This window comes from Mastacembelus armatus, chromosome 13 (assembly GCF_900324485.2).
Source record: "Mastacembelus armatus chromosome 13, fMasArm1.2, whole genome shotgun sequence".
NCBI lineage: Eukaryota > Metazoa > Chordata > Actinopteri > Synbranchiformes > Mastacembelidae > Mastacembelus > Mastacembelus armatus.
Window position 1 is genome coordinate 9764419 of NC_046645.1, and position 24960 is coordinate 9789378.

Consider the following 24960-nt stretch of genomic DNA (forward strand, 5'->3'; position numbering starts at 1 on the left):
AAAGCATCAGGGCGAGTGAGGGAGGCGAAGAGGTGGGGGGTGGATGAAATGTGATTTCTGTGCATGGATGGGTTAGACACAAATAATGTCTTCAGTGGTGAGCTGTGACCCAAACACTCTGTGCCAAAGTTACATACTCCATGAGATCATTTTGATCATAGCTGTTTATCAGGGGTATAAAACCATTTCTAAAGCTGAAGGAGCTGAAGTTGAAATTTGGAGCCACCTTCAGTCAGCCAAACTGAGTAACCAGACAAGAACAGTTTTAGTTAGTGACCATCCAAAAACAGGAGGGAGTTTCAGAAGTCCTCTGTAGAGGTCAGAAGACCTGCTGGAAAGGCGGCCACCATCAGTCAGGGCCTTTATGGCAGAGTGGCTACACGTAAGCCACTTTAAGCAAAAGGCATATGACAGGCATCCTGCAGGTTGGAGGGGTTTAAAGGAAAAACATCCCCTGGTCTGATGAGACAGAAATTGAACTCACAGAGATAAAATATGGAGAAGTTCTTGAAAAAAAGCTGCTCCAGAGTTCACATCACCTGAGAGACTGGTCCGATGGTTCAGTGATCTGAAGAAAACAGCCAATAGGTTGCTATGATAAATCTCTGAAATTAGAAACTTAAAGCCCATAGAACATCAGCAGGGAGACCTGGTGGTGACAGTTCACAGACACTTCCCATCCAGTCTCTCAGGAAGAATGGGATGAACTGCCCAAATCCAGGTGTGGAAAGTTGCAGGTATTTAGCCCAGAAGACCTGAAGGTGTAATTGCTGCATAAAGGGCTTCTACATGGCATATGAATGTCATTTTCATACATTTCATTTTGTAATATTTCTAAGCATGTTTTCATTTTGTCATTGTGAGTTATGAGTGTAGACTGATGGGCAAAAACAGGTTTTAGTGCTAATAAAACACAAAGCATGTTAAAGTGAAGGGATATGACTGCACGCGGAAGCGACTGTATGTTACTCTTCTAAATGGCCTGGATATTGTTGTAGTTCTCAGTATGAGAAAAGTCTAGATAACAGCACGTCACATAAGGATGTATGTATGAATGGACATACATTGGTGTAACTTGTTGTGGGCTCAATTAACGTTCAGGTGTGTTTAATGTATCAGATGTCTAATTTCTCATTACCCAGTAATTCGGTCACTGTCACTGACCATGCTTCTCTTCGTGTGTAAGTTCACACTCTTGTTGCCTTCCTGATGTGTGCATGGGAAGAACACACCTGTCAGTGCTATGGCAGGTGTGTGATAGCTGCATAAAGAACGTGCACGTTTTCTGTTTATCATATAGTTTGTTGTAAATTGATTAAACTTTGGGGGTCCTGAGAATTTGGGGTTCTTGGGCTGTTATCCACTTTGTCCACTTTCCAGTCTTACCACCTTTTAGTAATTACAGGAGAAGGAGAAATAGTAGATTTTACCTTCTTTTGATAACATCTTTAATTGTGACCACTGGGTGTCACTAGATATCTCTGATCAATATCTGAGAAGTCACCACCATATTTATTTCTTGAATATATTCAGATTCAAATGATAAACGTTAATTCTTTACTAAACAGTTCAGATTTCATTTGTCTAATTGTGCTTGAGGACTCAAAGTCAGAAAGTGTGTTTGTGTGTCACCCAATGGGAGTGTGAGCAGCGTGTCTCTAGGTTGGTCCCACATAGGACGCCTCCAGCGGCAGCCATCTTGGAAGTGGTGGTATCGCCCTGGCATGGTATGTTTTTGTCTGTGGGCGTTCTGTCTGCCTCAAAATCGCATTGTTCCCCATGTCCATTATTTTTACTTTTTTTTTTTTTTTTACGGTCTCATCATCTTTCTCCCTCATCTCCTTTGCCCCTCTCCTTCTCAGCCATGCAGATAGTCTCATTTGCAAATATGAAAAAACAAGTGGAGGGAAAAAGAGAAATGGAGAGATGAAACCTCTACTCGAAGAAGGTGCCCCCCTGCACACTCCTCCTCTGCCCCTCACCCCATCCTCTCGTTATCCTCCCCAGCTCATTTGAATAAATTAACACCCCTTGATGTTTAGTGTGCACGCGCATGTACTCTCATGCAAAAACACGCTTTTGCAAGCATGTACACAATCGAGCACACTCCTGCATTTGTGTGCATGCACACCCAACAGTAAGGTAAGGAGAGCAGCCAGAAACGCGTCCTTTGCCGCCATGTAGACACATGCTCACACACACCCTCTGATGTGCTGATACACTCTCACACATTTGCCACAACCATCACGCATGCTTGGTTAAAGGCAAACACACTCCATTGGTCTGCGCCTTCATGTTAATGTACTGCAGCACAGTGGTCTGTGATTCATATTAGCCTAATGCAGAGGCTTGTACATACACAGCAGCTGAAAGAGCAAGCTAGAGGCGGCCCCACTGAGGAAAAGGGGTTCTGCAGTACATTACTTGGTGTTGAGCACGTCATGTACGGACACTTAACGCGGACTGTAGATTTGATGTTTTTAAAGTTCACGATGTGGTTTTTAAAGGATCCTAACTCCTCCCTTTGTCCCATCATCAAGTTATTTGCCTCTTTCCCTCCACTCTTTGGCTCTCCCACTGAGAATCCAGCATCTACCCTTTCTCATTACTATCCCTGTGACCTTGCACAGAGCTGAGCAGCAGTACTATGTGCCCTCTCACTCTCCTAATTGTGACCTTGCTTTGGTTTCAGTGGGCTGGGGGCTGTGCATTAATACTGGATACATTAGTGCTAATATGATCGTAGCATGTAGTCAGGGCCTGAGGGGAGCTCTGACTGTCTGAGCATTAACATTCACATGAACTTATCTGCCTGATCCCTCTCTCTGTCTGCCCCTTCCTCCTCTCTCTGTTTCTGTCCTGTCCTGCTGCCTGTTTTCTTTCTCAGTCAACAAAACTCTCTTCCTTTCCTCTTCCCTTCGCTTCCTATCTCCTTCCCTATCTCCAGGCAACGATGGAGCAGAGTGATGGGGATTAGTCACATGGTGCTGTGGGTTTTTTTTTTTTTTGTGGTGTGGTGGTGGCCTGTCCTGAGTCCTGTCCTCAGTGACTGGAGCTGCTTGCCTTTTCTCTGGCCTGGATGGCCCAGCACAGCCTGCCAGGCCCCATGATGATCACTGGCTTGACATACAGTACAACCTGCTTGCTGCTGTCAGGCCGACTCACATCAGTCCCTTAACCGGCTTGCCACGCTGCCTTTTGAAGTCCTCAGAGAGATGTATGTGCTACCATACAGGGCTGCTGGGTGGAGCTAATGTGTGTGAGGGGCCTGGTTTGAGTGTCAAGGTGTGGACTGCTGTTACATGATCAGTTTGTCACAGAGTAAGGATGAAGAGTATTGGGATGCAAAGACGGATTACATTCCCTGAGGGCTGTCCAAGTTCTCCACAATAGTGCCCATCTCAGTCAGCATACATTACAGGCTGGACTGTTAGTGACTGGGCAAGTGAATGAAGCTGAAAATGTGTCTATTAGAAGAATTCCAAAGTACACATCTGGATGGACGGAATAGATCATAGAAGTGCTGGTGTGCACACTCCATACACGCCCCCTGCTGAGATGTGTTGTTTGTGTGGGCCGGCTAGAGAGACAGACAGAGAGGGCGCGTGGGTGTGTGTGTTTCCACCTGTTATATAATTGAGAGTGGAGACAGAGTGTGTTGCCTTGCCTGCCACACGACAGCGGCTCTTCCGTGGGAGTGAGAAGGGCCACAGCTTGATTCCACAACTGGGACTACTTTTTCCTTATGACAGAACCCCCCCCCCTCCATACCGCTGAGTGATGGCGGAGGTTAAAAAGAAGTTGATGTCAAGTGGAAGGTGTTTGGTGTCAGAGAAGTACCGTAGCTGAGAGGAGAGCGAGTGCAGTCTGTGTTATAGATGGTCTGAAATAACGATGAGCCATGTCTTGGTGCTTATTCTACTGTCGATCATTCAGGTGATGAAGTGGATGCAGCTTTGAACCCAATGTCGACAGCTATGAAGCTTTGTCCGTGTGTCCCTCTGTGTGTGAGAGGGAACAGGAGATGGTCATAGGGATAGTCAAAGGGCGAAAAAGATTCACACAGTGAATTTACAGGACATAAATTACAGTATTAGCTTCATTTTTTATGCACTTTATATTTTTTTTTTTACTGTTGTGAAGTAAAATCAAGATATTATTTCAAAATAAAGCTAGTTTGAGTGACAGGAGTGTTTGCAGTGAGACGCAGAGCGCAGCGCACATTCCCACTTCATCCTTGAAAGAAGCGCAGCAGCTTCTCTGCGCTCCTTGTCCTCCTCCGCTCTCACCCGGAATGCCCGTCGTCTTTTCTAACTTTACAGCGCGGCATGGACAGCCTCGCCTTCACTGTCAATGAAAACTGATTTATGGAAATGTAGTAAGTTGATTTGGATGGGAAATACGCGCAGACATTTACCTCTTGCTGCTGTTTTCTGAACTTGCCGAGAACAACATTTAAATGCATTATGGGCAAATGTTGACGTTTGTACTCGGAACTTCATCAGTCTATGGGATAAAGACATCTGTCCGGTGTGCGTAATGCTGAGGTCCCAGCGGTTTGCGTTTGGTTCTCTTTTAGTACGTATGGTTAGCCTCTCCATCACGGCGCATCATTAGGATACCGGGGGTGGGGCGACAGCAGCCTGTCCCGGTAAGGGGAGGAGAGAACAGGGAACAGAGGCGGTACTTTCTCCGCGGCTCGTTTCTTGGCGCTGGAGAGTGTGGGACCAGGGCTGGAGAGACCGCCGGGGAGCATCACAGAACCAGTCCAGCACGGAGCCTCGCCTGGCCGACCGCTGCGCCGTGCACTCTTCTTGGGGACTGCACAACATTCCTGTGAAATATAACTGCTTTTAATGGCATGTGGCTTGTAACTTTACTTCTGCTGTATTCTTTGCAAGAAGGTAGGTTGGAAATGTGTCTCTTCAAGTGTTGCTTATCTGCATGTCATCTCCTGTCTGCTATGCTGAAGTTGGCTGTTGCGTATCAATGAGATTATCAGGTTGATAAATACTCAGTGTTTACTCACATTTAAATCCGATCAGTTTGACGTCAAATCAAACTAAATCCCCGCGGGATGGAGACTGATAACTTTTTCATAATGTTTTGAACGGATGCTTTCCTAGTCAGCCTTTGCTCGGATTCCTCATACGGTCTCAGTGTTTCATAATGATTAGCTGATAATAGGATTAAAAATGATAAAAGGGCTTATAATGAACCTAAAGTCAATTTATACTTCATTTAGGTGACCACGTAGAAAACCACAACAATTTATAAAGTGCACGACGCATCGGTTGAGACGAAGAAAACAACGGCATTTGCATTTTGCATGATGAATATGTGGAGGTGTCGTGAATATGGAGGCTGTTGAATAGGAGAGGCTGATAAGGATCTGCAGGCGCGCGCGCACGGATAGACTGGCGACCTCGAGCGCTGAAACTGGCACACAGCTGTAGGATGTTTACGCGCAAAGGTCCGAGGGGGCAGACGAGTTTAATGCAATTGCTGACTTTTTCCTGTCTTGTCCCACAACAAATAAGACGTTAGTGTGTGTTTGCGTGTGCGCGTGGGTAGGTTGGAGGAGGTGGAGGGGAGGGGACCGGTGGGTCCCTAGGGGTTTGCGCATCCTTTTTATCATTTAATTTATTTGAAGCAGCATCAAAATAGTGAATAAAAGGCAGTTTGTGTGCGCGTGTGTGCGGCCGTGTGGCAAGGAGGGTCAATACATCCTCTGAGAGATGTGTGAACTGATGCTGGGGGTATTGAGCGCTGGCCTTTATTTGTAGATAATATGTCCCAGTTGGATGTTTGAAAGACCAGGCCATATATTAAAATTTGTTTTCTTTGAAATAATGCAGGGGGTGTCAGTGTATGCAGACATCCCTGGTCTAATTATTCATCCACCATTTTCTGTGGCACCAGATTCCACTGATTGGCTTCGCTCTAAATTCTGCAGATGGCAGGGGATGATTCAGTTTGCCTCTAAATCAAAAAAAATCTTTTATGTATTACTTCTGTTACTTCGTAACAACAACACAGTGAAAGCAGAACCAACATTTTATTGTGAACTTCGTTTTTACCCATTTTGTTTTACGCAGAGGTCTATAAGAGAATATGCCTGGTTATAACCCATATTAGATAACACATTTGGAATAACCGCAAGCATTTGTTTCTAATTGTGGGAAATACGCGTCTTTTATGGTCCTGTTGGCCTTGGCAGTGCCCTTTGGCAGTCGGCAACTGCAGGAAGGACTTCTGCGCTGTTTTTTGGAATTGGATTACAAGGTCTATTTCCATTGTACATCGCCCTGTCCCGTGACTGAACGAGATGTGCATGTGTTTCTGTGTTTGTATATCTGTGCGTGTGTGTGTGTGTGTGTATGTGTATGTGAGTGATGAGGGGAGGAGGGTTGGGGGCTGCAAACAGCCACTGGAGCGGAAAGAGTGCTTGAGATGGGAGAGATGTAGATAACGCAGTGGAAAACAAACTTCCATTTTTCGTTGTTTTTCAGCACCATGTTCTGCTCATTTTGCACGAATCAGACGTGATTTGTTGTCTCATGAGGCAACTGTGTATTTTAGATATGTATAATTTTTAATAAACTTTATTTTAGAGGGGGGAAAGGTAGATCTATTATCATACATGCATATGCATTAGTACTGCGTATTTTCCTGGCTCGGCCGCGCCTCCTAGAATGGCACACAGTTCTCTGCTATTTTTCTTTACATCAGTGTGAGGATGTGTTTCATACCACTGCGCATATTTAAGAGAAGTATTTTTTTTCTCTATCTTTTTTTTTATCGTTAATTCGACATGAATCCATTCATTAGTGACCGTTTCTTGCTCTGGTTTGGCTGCATATCAGCACACCTGCACCCATGAGTGCGGAGAGGAGGGGGAGACAAGAGGGCTGATAGATGGATGGATAGAGAGAGAGAGGAGGGGGAGAATCCACTCATTCTTCTTTGTCATGATTTGGGAGGTTTGCTTGTCAATTTGTGGGGATAGAATTGAGACAAACTCAGCTGAGGACTGTGAGGTCTGTGCTTTTTAGGCCTGACAGGCCAGAACAGGGCCTGATACGTCGGGGAAAAGGCTTAAATAATTAACACAATTTACTGTGGTTTTAAAAAAACAGTTAGAGAAGTGACACTGGTCGTAGGTGTTGAATTTAAGGAACTTCAATCAGTAATTTCCCAAATTTCCAGGGAAAATGTAGTGTAGAGCTCGAGATGGAGTGAGAGTCTTTTCTGCTATAATGATTTCATCAATTAATGTTATTCCGGTTTTATCCAGTTTCGGTTGACAGGCCTGCAACACATACTCGTCAGTGAAATGAATATTGGCTCCGTTACACTGTTGACCCCGCATATAAAACACTTTTCCTTCTTCATGCATTCACCTGATTTCCATTTGTGCATTTGATGGACTAAACATCGTGTTTTTAAAATTTTATTTAGGCCTGTGGTGTCTGCCTGTCCTGTTTGTCCGATTTGTGAACCAATGTTGTCAGTAAGGCCAGTCACTTTGGGCACCTTTGTTTACTGATTTCAGTAGTTTGGGTGCCTCATGTGCTGTAGGATCACCTGTATGGCGTAGTTCAGGGTATTTGCTCTGAGACCTGCAGATCTCGGGCTGTGTGTAAATTTTGAATCAAAACAGATAGCGCCTAGAGGAGAAGTGCTTGCAGGGGGAGCCCGGTAATTGCGCTATGAGTCAGACTCTGGTGGCTACTAGGCTACACCCGCGCTATACACTCAGAGTTGTTGCGTCTGGATTAGACCACTGAAGCTTTAGTGGCAAATACAAGTGGTATTTTTTTCTGTCTTTCTGTCACCATCTGCAGACTAAATATCACCGTGTAAAACTGGGGCGAGTTTGTTTTTTATTTTGGGGGACTGGGAGGTGCGCCATACCAAAATCAAGATCAAGATACATAATTTTGCTAATATGCGTAAAGTTTATGTGGTTATTTTTTTTTATTTTAAAAACTAAAAAGTGAGACAGTTCCCTCCTCCACTCCCTCCCTCTCCCCCAACACACACACACACACACACACTCGCGCTCTCATTTGTAGTTTTAGAGATTTTTAGAAAAATACTTCATTACTTCCCTAACTGAGATTACTAATTTGGATGGAGCAAACATACAATCTATCCATGATGCATAGCCTATATCCAATTACGCATGATACTTAATGAAAAGTAAGACGAAAGGAAACCATATGTCTCATTTCTCCAGCTCTTATAAGTCCCATTGTGCGTGCGCAACCTGTCAGTAATTTTGGAGAGAGGCAGCCCCACAGTTTAAGAGCTACATGTCATTTTCAGGTTAACTCGCCTCCCTCGCTGTGCTCCAGCGAGCAAAGTCTGTTTTCATTGTCAAAGTGTTGGCGCTGTGGATTTGGCAAGTTGAACAGCGCAGCACAAACACGTCCATCTGAAGGAGTCATTCCCGTCTCATATCCAGTCTGAACATTTTGTTTGTCTTGAAGCACACGGACACGTTGGCCAGTTGGTGTGAGATGATGATTTCAGTTGTGGTATTGCCTTGAAGACGCATTAAAACAGATCTTTGCACTTTTCTCAAAACAGAAAGCTCTTTGTGCAGAGTGATTTCTTTTCACTTCTCTCCAGTAAAATGAGATTTTAGAAGTAGTGCATGTTGGGACTCGGTAAGGGGGATTATCTTGCACTGATCTTATTCAGTTTTCACGCGCCACAAAACAATCGAAACAACAAACCAACGTCTCCTGGAGACTCAAATGTCTGAATGTTTATCATTAGGCAGCTGTAGATTATAAAGCCATAGCAACAACATTGTTAGTGCACTGGGCTGGCACACAGAGAGGTGAATCGTAAGGAGCCATTCAACAGGTTTTACGCGCAACAAGGGTGTCCGGCAGCTTGGCGCACTCTCTATTACGCACCAATATTGATGGCTATGTCTTGAAAGACAAAATCAAACAATCACACAGAAACGATCATACTTTAGCACCTCACAGTGAGTCTGTCTGTCATTCTCTTTCTCTTCCTCCTTCTCTTTTTCTTGCTATCAAACAATTTATGGCCCTGTCTCAGGGACAGCAGGAAAAAAACATCTCTACAAATCTGACATTCACTTCAGCAGCGGAAATCATCCTTTTGATGTGGGAGATGTGAAATTTCATATGCTGAAATGGCTGCCTAATATTTTACTGACACTGCACAAATTGTGTATAGTGGTTGTTTCCCACTCCTACCCCTCTCCCCTTCATGTGCATGCATAGTGTAGTCACATCCCTAATATCATGGCATGCAGTTTTTTTCCCCTTTCTTCAGTGTTTCTCCCAGTCAAATGACACTGTGTTAGAAATGATTTCTTTTGTGACTACACACAAAAGCAGATGCCGTAGACACATTGTAATGCAACCCCTAATGCATATATCTTTGTCTGGAGTCATTTGTACAGTAAACCAGCAGGCCCTTCTATCAGCAATGATAATTTCGTTCACCTTTTATGTTCTGCTGTTTTTCTGTAGCATCACTGGAAAGACTGTATTGCCACTGACTTTAATGCTTCAGCTCTTATTTAGCCTGAATGTGTTTTGTGTGCTGTTATGTGTGGTGCCAAATGGCTCACTACATAGAAAATCTACTTTTTATTATGAACGTATATGCGTAATCTAAAATGTATTTATATGACTTTGTATGTGTGTATTTGAAAGAGAGGAAGAGTGAGAGTGGGAAGGAGAATGAGAAGGATTTATATAGCCTTGTATTTCTATGCACGTGATGGTATGAATCTCAGTGTGTGTGTGTGAATGAATGTAGATGAGACAGAAAAAGCTGCATTATGCATAGCGGTTCACCATAGGCAATATCCTTGCTTCTCCAGCATACATATTCATACAACATTTTCATATCCACTGCAAAAATGGAAAAAAGTGCAAATATATTTTAGTATACGGCAAAGAAATATTTGAGTCAAAAGAAAAGCAGAAAAGGAAACCTAGGCAAAAAGAGAAGTGATTGGAAAAAAAATGAACAAATATTGAAAAAGATTGTGAAGGGTTCAGCCACAGAAAAGATGTTTCTGTGTGTTTCACCCAAAATCACTTTGACCTTCTTCATTGTAATCAATGCATTCAGGCTTGAAGAAGAAGAATCAAAACACAGTTCATGAACAGATGAGTGCTGCTCCTCTGCTCCTTATTTCTCTGCTGGGTAAAGGGTGGAAACAGAGCCCGGGGCTATGAAACCATCTGAGGTTAGATGTCGTCCAAATAAAGAGGAAAAACTAGGTTACTGCGCTCCATGTTTTTACATGTTGCTTTGCATGAAATATGTACTGTTTAGTATAAAATCTGACTTTCGGTATTGCTTCTTTAGTCTTCCAATAGTCGTCTGTCAAATTTCATAAAAAATCTGGGATGAATGATTTGTTTGCTTCCTGAGTCACTAAGTTTAATGTACCTCGCTGCATTTTCAGATATCTGTAATACACACCTCAACACAAAAGATGAAGGCTCAAGGGAAACAAGTAAATAAGAACTGCACTGTTGTACAGCTGCAAGTTACAGCTCCCCTATGTCTATATTATATTACACATGACCAACAGGTGCAGCCTGAGAACCTTTTATGCAAAGTGACTAAGTGCTGATAGTTTTTATGCAGAAATTTTATCTCCTGAATCACTTTTTCACACTTTTCCTTCCTCATTCCATTTCGATGTTTTGACCTCAAATGGCTGGAGGCCACACTCTGTGCAGTTTAGATTTGCTTCTGTGTCGTTGTACATATCTTTGTGTGTGTGCGTGTGTGTGTATGAACTCAGTGACCTGAATTCACAGCAAGGACAAACTGATTAGCCATCGTGTCATAAGCTGCTGCTTTTTTTTTTCTCTTGGAGGTTTGAATTGTTGTCTGTGCTATTTTGAATTTTTTGTTTGAGGCCACTTTTGATGACATACAGAGCTTTGTTTAGTTTTGAACAGGTTTTCCAGTTTTAGACTGAGGCAGTGATTCCCAACCTCTGGGAGTCAAGAATCAAATCTGAGATGTGAGATCTGAGAAATCAAGGTGATTGGCAAGGTTTGTGTTTCTTCATTTCATGGTGGCACAAGTCAAACGACTTAGATCCTCTGGTCAAGCAGTGATTCTGTACTGGGGAGTAGGTTTAGGCTAGGGTGTACCCCTGTGGTTGGACTTAGCAGTAGCTTTAAATAATTCAGATTAAAACCTGATTTAAAAAATACACATAAGCAGTAGCATGGTTGTATTGTCAACACAAACAGGTTTACATGTTGGCATGATGCTGATTTTTACCTAAGTTGTGACAGGCTGACTGCATGCTTCAGTGCTGATTTAGGTCATCTACTGTATAACAAAGTTTTGCATAAAAACAGTGTGTAAGCAGAAAAGTTGACATAAATAGCTAAAAGTAACGAAAAAATGACTAAATGCTGAACCTTCAGCTGCCGCATGAATGAAAACTTTACCAAAAACCTATTGAATAAGAAAGGAGAGAGGATTCCTAAAAATCAGCCATTCCAGGATCCACCACCACAGTTTTCTCTGTGGTGAAATATCAAACCGTTCCACAAAGGTCACCCTAGCTAATAAAGGGTTAGAGCCAGAGTTTGAACCTGTGGGGCATATTGGACAAAAACATCCACTAGATAGAAGAATAGCTTTATTTTGTCATTACTAGTCTGTGAAAGGATGATAGTACTCTGAAGACAAGCTCTTATACAGTGGTACTGTTACTTGTGCAAGGGCTTTTACAGCTAGAATAAGTTGTTCTGCTCCTAAAAATAGCATTAGTCATCAGAGAGAAGCAGGTCGCTGTCACTGGTATCACCTACTAATAGCTTCCTCCTTATTTGCTTGGTATGGGAACACTTCCACATGTGTTCCTCAGCCTGCGGTACATTGTGGTGCTCTCCGTGGTGCTGAAAGTGCAGATCAGTCAGCCTAGCAGCCTGTGAGAGAGACTGACATGGATTTGAATGCTAGGATGGATTGAACTTGACCTGAATTTGGATTTTTGAACACAGAGGATCTGCTCCAATTTTAGCTGGTAGGCAGGCGAACAATGACTCTCTAACTCCTCAGCATCTCTCCCATACTTGTACACACATGCACTTAATGCCTAATGCTCTGCACTTGCACCCAAGCAGCGATCGCAGCCTCTTCCTGCACACCTCAGCCTCCTCTGCTGGTTGTGTTTGACATCAAGAACTGAGGCAGTCATTGAACATGAACCTCTCTATCCTTTTGACCTTACCACACACAGATTCACACACATACACACACTCGCTCGTTCCTCAGCATCCAAACACCTTTGTACCTGAGCACCTTTCACCCAATCAGCCACCCGTGTCTTGTCTACAATACTGCACTTCTGCCTGGCTCCCCGAAATCTCCTTCCGCTCCACACCCACACATGAACAAGAACCAGGGAAGTCGGACATTGGCCTCCCACGGATGTGCGATTAAAGAGTGGATAGACTGTGTGTGTTAAATGTGAAAGGAGATTATGTGGCTTTAACTCTCTGCGTCTGGCATACAAATTTACACCACATAATGTTGCCTGTCTGTAGTGTGGATGGAAAAGAAGAGAAAATGTGTTTGTGTCTTGCTGGTAAGGGATAAACAAAGTGTGGCAGATAGGAAACAAAGAAAGTCAAGTAAGGCAAAAGAATAAGATAGAGGGATACAGATAGATGCATGAAATGGCAAACAATGGTGGAAAGAGTGAAAATCACATTATGGAAGTTTTGAGTTTTAGCTCTAGTCCCACTTTCCTGTTTTCCACTTTTGTTTTCCTCTTTTTCACAAGTCATCCCATTCATGTCATCTTATAAATGCCATTATGCCACTGCATTTTACTATTTGTACCCGATGGGGGCAAAAAAAAAAAGATCTGTTGTATCATTCATCCATGTTCTTGCCATGAGCTTAGATGGTCTGTGGGTTTCTGTCTCTCATCTCATAGCTGGTTACTAATGAGATCCATTGATGTAGAGGATTTGTAGAAATTAGAGCCTAAATGACATCTGATAGTGTCTTTATATTTCAATTGCCTTAGTCTTAGTCAATACCCTATTTTCATCCCGCACACAGAGAATTGAAGAGATAGGGCTAATCCAGGCATTGTTGACACAATCCAGGAAAAGGGATTAATTAAGTATCATTGTCTGAGAAGAAATTTCTCTGGCTCGGGGCACAGCATCTTCCCCTGGCCTCCAGCCAAGCTGAGCTCAGCACTTCTTTAAACTCCTCTACACCCGCACCCCATCCTTAACCCCTGAGTCCCAGCAACACACACACACACACACACACATACACACACACATACACACATACACACAGAAACACACAGATCTTAAAAGATGCCTCAATACCAATCTCTAAACTGGAAGAGGGCGTTTTGAGACAAAGGATATATGCTGGTCTATCTCTCCCCTAGGACAACTTATCTGGCAGCAGCTCTTCATCTGTGCCACAACACCATTATTTTACAGCAAACATCTGTGGTATCGGGCCAACTCCTCAGGCGTCTACAGCTACAGAGAGAGGCCTTTCTACAGTGAAATGATAGACTTGAGCAAGCCTAAGACTAGCAGCAGTTTGCTATCACACCACTGTGAATACTTTGTTTTCCTTTATGACAGCAGATATCAACAGAAAAGATGAAGGTGGTGGAGGGGTCGAGTTATGTGACCCATTTTCCCTCCTATTGAGAGGCATGTTTCCAAAGAACTCCCTGGATGCATTACATTAGATTAGAGATATTAGCATAATGCATAGGCGATGAGATGGATGACTGTAGTTTGGCATACAGGAAGGAAGTTGTTTGGGTTGAGGTGACCTGGATCCCTGTAGATCTGACTCACATGTTGTACTTGGGTTTCTGTGTAAGCTTGGCTTAGATCAGGTAGTATTTTCAGTAATATTGTATTAATGCTTATTGATTGTGTACATTCCCTCTCTTTTTACGTGTCTGATGTGTGAAAATAGCCTGTATGCCTGAAACTCACCAAAAAACTGTTTTCTCTTAACAGTCAACAGTGAGGATGTTGTCTCTACGCGGCTGTACTTTGTGAACGCCTCCCTGCAGCGGGTGACCTTCTCCAGCTCGGTGGGGGTGTCCCTGCCCTGCCCTGCGGGCGGAGCCCCCCATGCCGTCCTGCGGTGGTACCTGGCCGCCGGAGACGACATTTACGACGTGCCCCATATCCGCCACGTGCATGCCAACGGCACCCTCCAGCTCTACCCGTTCTCTCCCTCCGCCTATAACAGCATTATCCACGACAACGAGTACTTCTGCACTGCTGAGAACCAGGCAGGCAAGATTCGAAGCCCCAGCATCCACATCAAAGCAGGTAAGGTTTGGATACACTACATACAAACTAAGCCATAATCAAAGTTTTGTTTAGTTTCCAGGAGACTTTACTGATTCTTTCCTACATACCGCATCAACACTTAGATGCTTTCTTAGATCTCTGCATGAAGCTTTTATTTTGAATGATGACATTACCTTAGTTCTACTCAATTATTGGCTATCTCTTGATCCACATACCAAGTTCCATCATCTTGCACCCAGAGACATGAACTGAGAACTATCCCTTTAAGCAGCAGTGAAACCTCTTCAGCTGCTCCCCACGTCTTGCGTATATTTGAACATTGAGGTGGGGGATTTAAACATTTTGTGCCCACTTACGTGAATCCTTTGGTATCATGTAGTGAAGCTCTGGGTTGTAGCAGCAGTTAAATTTCTAAAGTGGCATCTACAGTTCTTCATCTACATAGCTCACAAAATTTCTAATATTCTTAGCTATGGTGGCAGCCCCTGCTGGAGATGAACTGGAGGATGCTGTATTTACAGATGGCACCTTAAATCCAAGCCAGTGGCATTTACTCTGTTGATACTATTTTTTGATATACAGTATGGACAACATATTTTTTGTGTTGTGTGTAATTGCATTTGTGTTTCATAAAAAAACTTGGACAGAAGTGCTTCTTCTAGATTGCAGACTTTTTGCACCAATGATATGACAATGGACTTAAGAGAAGTTTAACTAAAATATTAAAAAGAATAATCAAAATTGTAGCATCTGCAACAGAGATATTCTGACTCTCTTTTTATTTTTCCATAGTATGGGTCAGGCAAAAAAAAAAAACAAAAAAAAAACATGGGATCCTACAGTTCCCATAATGCAGCTCAGTGTTGTCTTTCATTAGACCATCCCCCCAGGCTATAAACACCCACATCTTTCTAATGCTGCAGTCTGAGTTTGTAACCCAGACTTTCTGTTAAAAACTTTATGTCTCAGGGCCAATTTAAGATACCTCTGATGACTTCATTAGGGTTGTTTTTTCAAAGTTTGAAAAAAGGGCCGCAGAAAATATTATACAACTTTTGACTACAGTACATCTTATAGCAGCTGGAACAGATTGATTTAAAAAAAAAAAAACAAAAAACAAAAAAAACAACAACAAAAAAACAGTTGTTCATTTGTAGAACTGATGGAGTGCTCCTTTAAGGTCACTTAAAATATTCCCTTTCGGATCATTTCCATTTGACTTTACTATACTTATATAGAAATGTGTTTAAACCCCAGTTTATTTTGGTACAGATTCAAATCATCACAACAGCATTACTTACCTAGCTACAAACAAGCACCTGTAAATATGTTCACCCAAACGGCAGGCGTACTGGTATCCTAAACCAACAACTTCTCTCAGTGGGGGTGAAGTGTTCAAAAAGCGCCACGTCTTGACCCTGTGTATTAAAAAAAATCCTGTAAAGACAGACACACAGCCACATAGACAGTTGGTTCGGTGACCTGTCCGCACTCTGTGCCAAGGTCAAAGCTGGAGAGAGGCGCTGCACACACTGGGCGAAGGTGTTACTGCGCTTTCTCACACACACACACACACATAAACATCATAAACACATGCATACTGTATGACCTGATGTCAGTGTCATACACACACTTACATATATATATATATATATACACACACACACACACACACACAGCAGGCATACATGCATATATTTTGACATGCAAATGTGCATGCATGCGCCCAGTTAGAGACACACACGCACACACACGTGCATGCACACCAGCCTGTGTGAAGCTCATGCCAGCAAGCCTCCTGTCTCCCAGTCTCTCCATCTGTCCATGGACTGGAAAGTCCCCTAACTACACACACACACGCTCACACACTATTATACACAATCACACAGAGCCATTTTTGTCAAGCTGGCTCTTGGTGTTTAGTTGCCAGCTCTTTGTCAGGGTGTTTGGCAGGAAAGATTTTGGAGAGTCAGCTACAGACATGGAAAGATGTGAACACAATCATGAAAAAAGTAGATTTTTAGGTCATGGTACTAGCCAGGCAGACATTTTGACTGCGCTTGTATGGAGAGACACTCAGCAGTTCCCAATCACACACATGAACTCAGTTATTCTCTAAAATGCTGCAGGATTCTCTTCCTCACCACTGCACACACAAACACACCCATATGGCCCATGTGGTCCCCAGAGGAAGACAGTCCCTCCAGCGTGAGAGTGACCTTCTAGCCAGCCCCAGTGTTGGGATGACCTTCCCTCCCAGATAATTACAACAATTAATCAATTAAATGCTGAGGCAACCACAACTCCACATATCCATATCCAGGGCTCACGTGCATGTGTGTGCACCTCATTACCTCCAGAGTTCTGCACACATGCTCACTTACACCCTCTCTCACACACAGACACACACACACACACACACACACACACACACACACACACACAAAACCCTGTAGTTGCCATGGGCGACAGAGGCGTGAGCACTAGGGTGTGGCATGCCCTGTCTCAGGTGGCTCAGGAGAATGATGGCAGCTGACAGCTCGCAGTGTGACTCCCCCAAAAATCTGCCCCACCCTAACTCTCCCTCACCATTCGTCTCATTCTGCCTCTCTCTCTCTCTCTCTCCCTCTCTCCTTTCTCTTCACATCTTTTTCTGTGCCTCCCTCTTTTTCTCACCCTCTCTCATGCATGCTGATTGTGGTCCAATAATAGCAGTAGCACCTGTCTCAATAGCTCTGCATTTATGAAAATCACTGTGTGGTCTGCTTGTTTTCCTGTATATGTTTTTTTTTTTTGTTTTTTTTAGGCTCTCTCATTCAAACGAATCTAGTTTTCTGTATTTATTCTTACTCAGGAGTCTTTGATGGATTCTTTCTAAATATCAAGTTATTGCACACATTTTGCTTTTTGGTTAAAAACCTCAAATTGTTTGAGACTTGAGAGTTTCCCAAACAGCTATTAAATATCAATTACTTTTAAGACAAAAACTAATTTAGGGATGTTACAAAAGAGTCACCGTATAACTGGAGTGGATCTAGCACTCCATAACAACTTTAGGTGCATTTTCAATATAGTCTAAGGTCTTTAAAGGATGATGCCAGTAGTTTCTATCTGTTTAACAAGAAAATATGTCTACTTACAGTATAAAATCAACTAATAAAAGAGACATAAATAACTTAAGTTAAGTTGAAGTCTAGATTGTTTTGAAAAATTCACCAAAAATTAAAGCAGGCTTGTTGTTCATTGTACATACAACACATAACTTTAAGCTATTTTATCTGGACATTATTGAATCTGCTGGAGCCTATCCCAGCTCTCTTTGGGTGAAAGGCAGGGGTACACCCTGGACAGCTCACCAGTCCATCACAGGGCCACATAGAGACAAACAACCTCACACACTCACACTCACTCCTATGGGCAATTTAGAGTCACCAATGAACCTGACATACATGTTTTTGGACTGTGGGAGGAAACCGGAGTACCTGGAGAAAACCCACACCAGTACAGGGAGAACATGCAAACTCCACACAGAAAGGCTCCTGCTGGGTTTCAAACCAGGAACCTTCTTGCTGTGAGGCAACAGTGCGAGCCACCAAGTCACTGTGCTGCCCCGCTTCTTAGAGGTAGCCTGGGGGTGGCGTGGACACCCGCCTGGCCTGGTGCCCTTGGGGGTCGATAGTTTTGAGGTACTTGGCTAAAATATGTTTAATCTTTTTATTCTTAAAAGATTTCTTGACTGACTGAACTTTGAAGTTTTCAGAAAACAGTATACCAAGCCTCAAACCAAACATTCATTGTAGTAAGTAAACATGATACATTTTGAGGCTTCATTGCTTGTTAATGTCAGCCTAATCTAAGTATGTCAGTTTTAGTTGTGAAACTAAACACATTATCTCTCTTTTTCTTCCTTTCAGAAGAATAAAGTGGTCATTTGGTTAAGTTTATTGAATAATATCAGCTGTCAAAGAAAAACAACTGAGAAAATCAATTTCACATTGACAAAAAGATTCAGTATCAAACCATATTTGTGATTTGGACCCTAATGCCTTTGTGGAGGTTGATGATGTGGCATCATCTGTAGCCTCGGGAAAAAGACCCTACTGTATTTTAAGGATCTCCTCTCCTTGCCTCTCCAGGGTTTCATGTTTTGTGCACCCAACACCTCCTTTCACAAACTAATAAAATAAAATGAGGACACCTGTTCAATGAGCTCACCTCATCTCCCTTTGTCCCAACTAAAACACACAAACCTACACAGGCCTGGGCCAAGACAGCAGGTGTTCAGATCCCTTCCCTCCATCTGCCCCTCCTCGTCTCTTGTCTGGTTGCCATTTTCTTACTAATATAGTAAGTAAAAGGTCCCTGCACCTGATAAATCCTAAATGTTTTTCTTATCCTATCTATTCAACAAAGAAACACGATTTCACTCATTTCTCTTGTATTTCATTATTTTTCTCCTCTATCTGTTTCCTCCTGTGTTTGTGCTGCTTGCTTTATGAATAAGTAAATGCAGTATTTGGTTTCCCCGTCGTTAATTATTGAAGCGACAGTGATACAGGACTTGCCTCCCAGTGCGCCCAGTGCACCAGACCCATGTTTTAGCTCGTTCCTAGGCAACCAAGCTGCATATAGTCAGGCATCAGTAACATCCTAATGATTGTGCTGCGCATGCGATGAGGGGGAGTGCAATTTACACACAAATCAGTCGGGCTATGATTTGCATCCTGTCACAAGGCTTAAGAGAATGGATATGTAATGGTTTTTTTTTTTGGTTTTTTTTCCCCCTCGGTCTCTTTCATATCTTGGAAAAGCAACGTGTTGTAAATGACAATGCTGTCACAACAGTTGCCTTTTATTGGAGCTGTTTGCATGGTTATGATGTTGCCAAACAAGGGCTTATGTGACTGATTTTAATATGGGAGATGAGGGGTTAAACACTGCTTTTTTAAAGGGTAGCAAGTGTCGGACAAGCTGGGGTCAAAGCAGGTGACCTTGCCTGGATTTGAGCCTCCACTGAATTGACATGTGATGACTGTCATCATTGCACCAAACATTTACAAGCTGTCAAGCTGATTTTAAACACTCTATGAGAGGCTCAATGCATTGGGGAGTTTCCCTGGTATTGACGAGAGGCAGAAAGGTCAATCAGAGAGTAAATAAATGATTGAAAGAATTGGCTTGGCCACAACAGCCAAGGCTACTCAGTCGATCCTGGTTATTGATCTGCAGGTAGGTGGCATGAATGAGAACCAGGGGCTGTTTAAATGAAGAAGTGAAATGAACACTTGAGTTGAATTATTTGTCCTTTGCCTTCAATTTGTTTACAAATGATGCTTGAGCTCACATTAGTAGCCTGTGAGTCAGGTGATGAAAGTATGTAGTGATGTGCTCTGCAAAGGATACCTTACTGCAACCGTTAATTTAGCTGAAGTGCAGAGTGACATGGTAACACAAGAGTCGATATCCAGTGTTATATCCTTTGTCAATCTTTGGCAAGGTAACATACATGATCCAAGGTTAGATATTAATACATTTGAAATAATGGTCCTTGCTCTCTACTCTAATCTTAACTCCTTCACAAGTCAGGGAAAAAGAAAAGGTTAGTGTACGGTGTAAAAGCAATAGACACAGACAAAGACCTGGGAGATTAAACCTTGAACTTTAAGGTGAAAAACTCCTCACCATTTGGACAAGGACACTGGCTTTGGTTCTACTGGGTTCCAGTGACAGTGGTGGCTGGCATAAAGGATTATTAATGACCAAGGAAACTGGCCTTCAGGCTAGGCGTTAATTATATCACTGGAGAGCTGGGAGAGAGAGCAAGCACATGAGAGGGTGGGGCCACTCCCTGTGTTGTGTGTGTGTGTGTGTGTGTGTGTGTGTGTGTGTGTGTTTTACATTGTTAAGCAATTACTGTCCTCATTTCTAAGGGAAGCCTGGGTGATAGATTGTCATGCTAGAAACGCTCCCCGACATCAGCCTGAGACCTCATTTGATTTCTGTAAATGTGTTTATATTTTCATCTTACTCATGTGAAATGGCCACATTTTTGTATAGGTCAAAGGTACAGGAGAAATGTGGCGGCGTCTGTTTAATGAGATCGGGGTGAAGCGTAAGTGTGCACAGTTCAGCTTAGTACAGTTCAGAAAGCGCAGCTAAGGTTGGCTGATTATGATAAATATACACAAATATTATTTATTTAAAAATCTCATGATAATGATGATGAACTGAATAAAATGGAATAAATAATTTGGACCAACTGTGAGAACTGTCCCCCTATGAGGCTACATTTGTAGGATCAGCCTATGAAACTATCATACGTAGGGGAAAGACAAGGAATACACACACACATACATTGTTGGCATTGTACTATGGAGAAAGTATGAGGGCGAATCAGACAGGTGTGTTAGAGGATGAACTGTGGCAATGAGAGGTCACACATCAGTGATCAGGAAAAGGTTTGGATTGAAGCTAGATAAACAGGAGAGCAACAAACATTTTGCATATACAGTATCAGTAGTTATTGATATCCTATTGATCAATATGAAAAACAGTGTGATACCAATTTTGGCCTTATCTCCCACCCCTGTAGCACAGCTCCCTGTTCATTCAGCCAAACTAGCATGCCCTTGAACTACCTGTCTCTCCTACTCACTAAAATAATCCATTAATTTAATTTCACTTTACTTAATTTGTTTAATGAAAATGTATGCCCTGATTCAGCATTTCACATTTCTCACTAATCTAAATGTGACAGAGTTAACTGGAGAGATAATTTGGTTAGCTACAGGCTACTGTTTTCATCATTAAGCCCTTCTTAATCACCACCATCCTTTCTGTACACTGGCACAGATTCACAGCCTAGTGCTCTGCATGCCATGTGCAGGGGGTGTGTTTTTGATGCCTGGCGCCTGCATGTGACAGTTGCATCGGCCGTGAGCACCCGTCCAGCCCTCGCCGTCTCATAGCATCTGTGGCGTTGTTCTTTAAAAGGCCAAGGGCCGCTCACTTTGTATTCCATTCATTGGGGCTCCAAGTCAGCTCTCCTTACAATCACAGTGTGTGTTTACGATACAAACACTGGCCTAATGTGGTTGAACAGAACACCAGTTTGTTTACCAAACCTGCCTCTGCTTTTGCTATGAGTTAGACAGGAGAAAAAGATGTCAACTTTACTGTGCAGATATGAGTGAATTGTTACTTTTACACAGCACTGAAGCAATTTGTCAATTTATAAGTTATTTGATTCACAGAATATAAATTCACTGAGTTTTTATGAGTGATTGTCACTTATTAAGGAAAGATAGCAACTATTTTTTGGTAAGAATTTGATACTGCTACAGTTAAATTTATCACCAACCAGTGCCTGACTCTGACTCACTTCAGCCTTTTTTCTCCTCACACCAGTGTTCAGGGAGCCCTACACAGTCCGTGTGGCAGACCAGCGCTCCATGCGTGGCAATGTTGCTGTGTTCAAGTGCCTCATCCCTTCAGCCGTCCAGGAGTACGTCAGCGTGGTGTCCTGGGAGAAAGATACTGTCTCCATTGTCCCAGGTAGGAAATTCAGCCATTAAAGATTCACCAAAAACATACACTCGATCAATCTGCAGATAAAAGCAGCCCCATATTCACCTTGTGTTATTGTGCTTTCCTCGCTGACATGTATTGTCACTGCAAACTCTCTTTACTGACCATGTGAGTTATAATTGGCTGAGTGCATGGTTTGCAGTTTGATCAGTTGGTGGGTAATAATGGAAAGCAAATGATCCAATGACAGATCTATCAGATCACTGGACTCAAGAACATCTTCCTTTAGGTGAGAAATATCTCCTGTTATTTTTAGACTCAACAACTCCCCAAGCACAAATTCAAAGTTGTCAAAACATTTGATTTTGGTTTAAATTTTATTGCAATGAATACTTCCTCCTGATTTTTCTTATGTGTGATTGTTAACTGCCATACATTTTATTTGTGCCACTGGCATCTCCTGTTTTGCTAGTAAGTGAGAAGATGGAGGAAGGTTTTTAAAAAAAAAAAAAAAAAGACCAATCAGTCAAAAACAAGTCTGATGAAATGGCCTTTACCTGGCATATCCCTGGCTCCTCATTCACTCACTGACACTGCTGTGGTTAATAGCTGTGTTACAGAGATAAATCAGGCTTTAGTATACATGCGCTGTGTGTGTCAGAGAGAGGGAGAGTGAGGACTCAGGAGGTGTGTGTGTGGGCTGGGGTGATCTAATTTGATGACGGATAGATATGTTTAGCTGCTCATCACAGTCACTCAAAAGAGAGCAGCCACACCTGAAGGGCTGTGCTGTGTCTAGAGCTTCATCTGATCCTCTATTCAGATAACTTTTTAACTATTAAACTAAAGAATCATAAAATGTGAACTTGAAACTGAACCTCCTATAAGCTGCTGTATGCCTGTACATTAAAGTTGATGTGCTGTGTGTATGTGCAGGCTTGTGTGGCACAGTTTTAACATTTGATCCGTGGAGCGATGGCAAATTTGCAGGGTGACAGATGAGACTGTTTAGGTCAGATATGTATTGCTCCCTGTGTCCCTTATCTCGCTCTCTGATACCGAGCACCCCTTTCATTTCTCCCAGTAGTCTGCGCAAGTGTGTGTATAGATGTGTGTGAGCGTATGTGTGTGACTTTTTTGTAGGGCTCTGTCCTTCACATTGGAGCACTCATTGATTCAGCACAGCTTTAGTGTGTGTGTGTGTGTGTGTGTGTGTGTGTGTGTGTGTGTGTGTGTGTGTGTGTGTGTGTGTGTGTGTGTGTGTGTGTGTGTGCGCACGTACGTGTGTGTGGCCTGAGGGGTGTTTCCAGTCTGGATCGATAAAGCTTGCTGTTGGATTCCCCTCTCTCTTGTCACGGATCCCTCAGTGTAAGAGTGGTGGGACCAGGCCAGTGTGTTTGATTAGCTGTGTGTGTGTGTGTGTGTGTGTGTGTGTGTGTGTACATGCACATGTGTGTGTTTTTGTAAAAACACTGTATCATAGGTTTGTGGTAAGAGCTCACTAAAAGTATGTTATTGATCAGCTGATGTTTTTTGATAAAACATGCACTTATGAACAAGCAAGAGCGTATGTGCACGCATTGTATATTGTAAAATGCAGTATGTTTGGACAGGAAATATACCAAACATTTAGTTGTTCTAGCTTCTCCAATGTGACACTTAAAGGTATGGAAAACTGCGATATGTGTTTATTACTCTTGTATGAGATTTTGCAAACAAAATTATTAATCCATAAAATAACTGTTTAATCAATAATGACAGTAATCGCCTCACACCATCTAAAATTTGCATTTAGGTTTTTTGTTTTCACTCTCTGTCACTCTCTGTCTCTCTGTAGGCCTGATGAATAGGTCTTATTAGCAACACAGAGCTCTTCTTCTTTTCGTCCATCTTTGGCTCAAAGCCTCCTCTCATCTCTTTCCCTCCCTGGTACAGACTGGTGGCCTGTGTCAGCATCACGGCCACACACATACTCACACACAGCGTGCATATGTGTGTCCATCACACCCCTCTGCACTCCAACACACACCTCATCCATCCATCCATCCATCTATCAGCTCCTGGTGACCTGTACAGTTTTCTCTCAATAGCACTCGAGATGCTCTATTGGTTTGCCATTTATTCGGGACACTGTATGCCAAGGTATTGGCTTGACAGGGTGACACATGTCACACGGACCGCTGTGTTGTTCAATAAAGCTGGGTTTGAATGGGCTTTGATGAAGAGGCAGGAGGGTGTTTGCTGACAGCTGGCCTCACTGCGAGATGACCCTGCATGGGTGTCGTGTCACTATTTGACAGCCAAATCTGTTTGCGTTGAGGCCGTTCATGGAGCTACTGGGGGGAGCAGACAGATATACAGGCAGTCAAACAGGGGAGGGCTTTGTGTGTTGACTGGCTATGCTGGTTTTTACTCCTCTGTCATACCTCCCCTTCTCCTGCTATCTCTCTATCTACTGTAGCCATGTCTCTCCCTCTAATTGATGGTTTGCTGGTGGTGCCGTCAGTTAGAAAATTAGCATTTGTTTGCTTGTCAGTTAGGGAACTGAAAGAGGATGCTCTGTTGACGGATGTGTATGAAGGAACTTCATCTGTGTGTGTGTGTGTGTGTGTGTGTGTGTCACTTTGTTAGTATCCATCTCCTCCTCCAGTTGGAGCTTAAAACAGTGTGAGTTTTATCTGGTCACCATGGTAACGGGTGCGAACCAGCAGGCGGAATGAGGAAGGTGTGAGGATGCATCGCTGCCTGATTTTTATTAGTGCATCACCACGGCTCAGCTTCGCCACACTCATACATACACACACTCACAGGTTTGTTTTCCTTCCTTGTGAGGACTATACATTGACATACATTCATTTACCTTAACCTTAACCACAATTTGCCCAACTCTAACCTTATCCCAAACCTTACCTTAAAACAAGTTGTCACCCTTATGTTTAGTGATATACATGGTAGTCCCAGCGAGGAGGCAGAGTCCCCACAATGTGTGTAATACCAGGCTCGCACACACACACACACACAGGCAGATGATATAGCTGCATATTTATGTACACTTCAGTGACAGGTAGGGTAGATATACAGG

General features: G+C 42.9%; 1 protein-coding gene across 1 annotated transcript in view; it reads left to right on the top strand.

The window, feature by feature from the left end:
- The first annotated feature begins 4772 nt into the window (after window positions 1-4772).
- LOC113134219 (Down syndrome cell adhesion molecule-like protein 1 homolog) overlaps window positions 4773-24960 on the top strand; it is a 50438-nt gene continuing 30250 nt past the window's right edge. Inside the window, exons 1-3 of the mRNA XM_026313465.1 lie at window positions 4773-4904; window positions 14049-14369; window positions 21759-21905. Of these exons, the coding sequence (XP_026169250.1) occupies window positions 4862-4904; window positions 14049-14369; window positions 21759-21905 (511 nt within the window). The 5' untranslated portion in view covers window positions 4773-4861. The remainder of the gene's footprint in view (window positions 4905-14048; window positions 14370-21758; window positions 21906-24960) is intronic.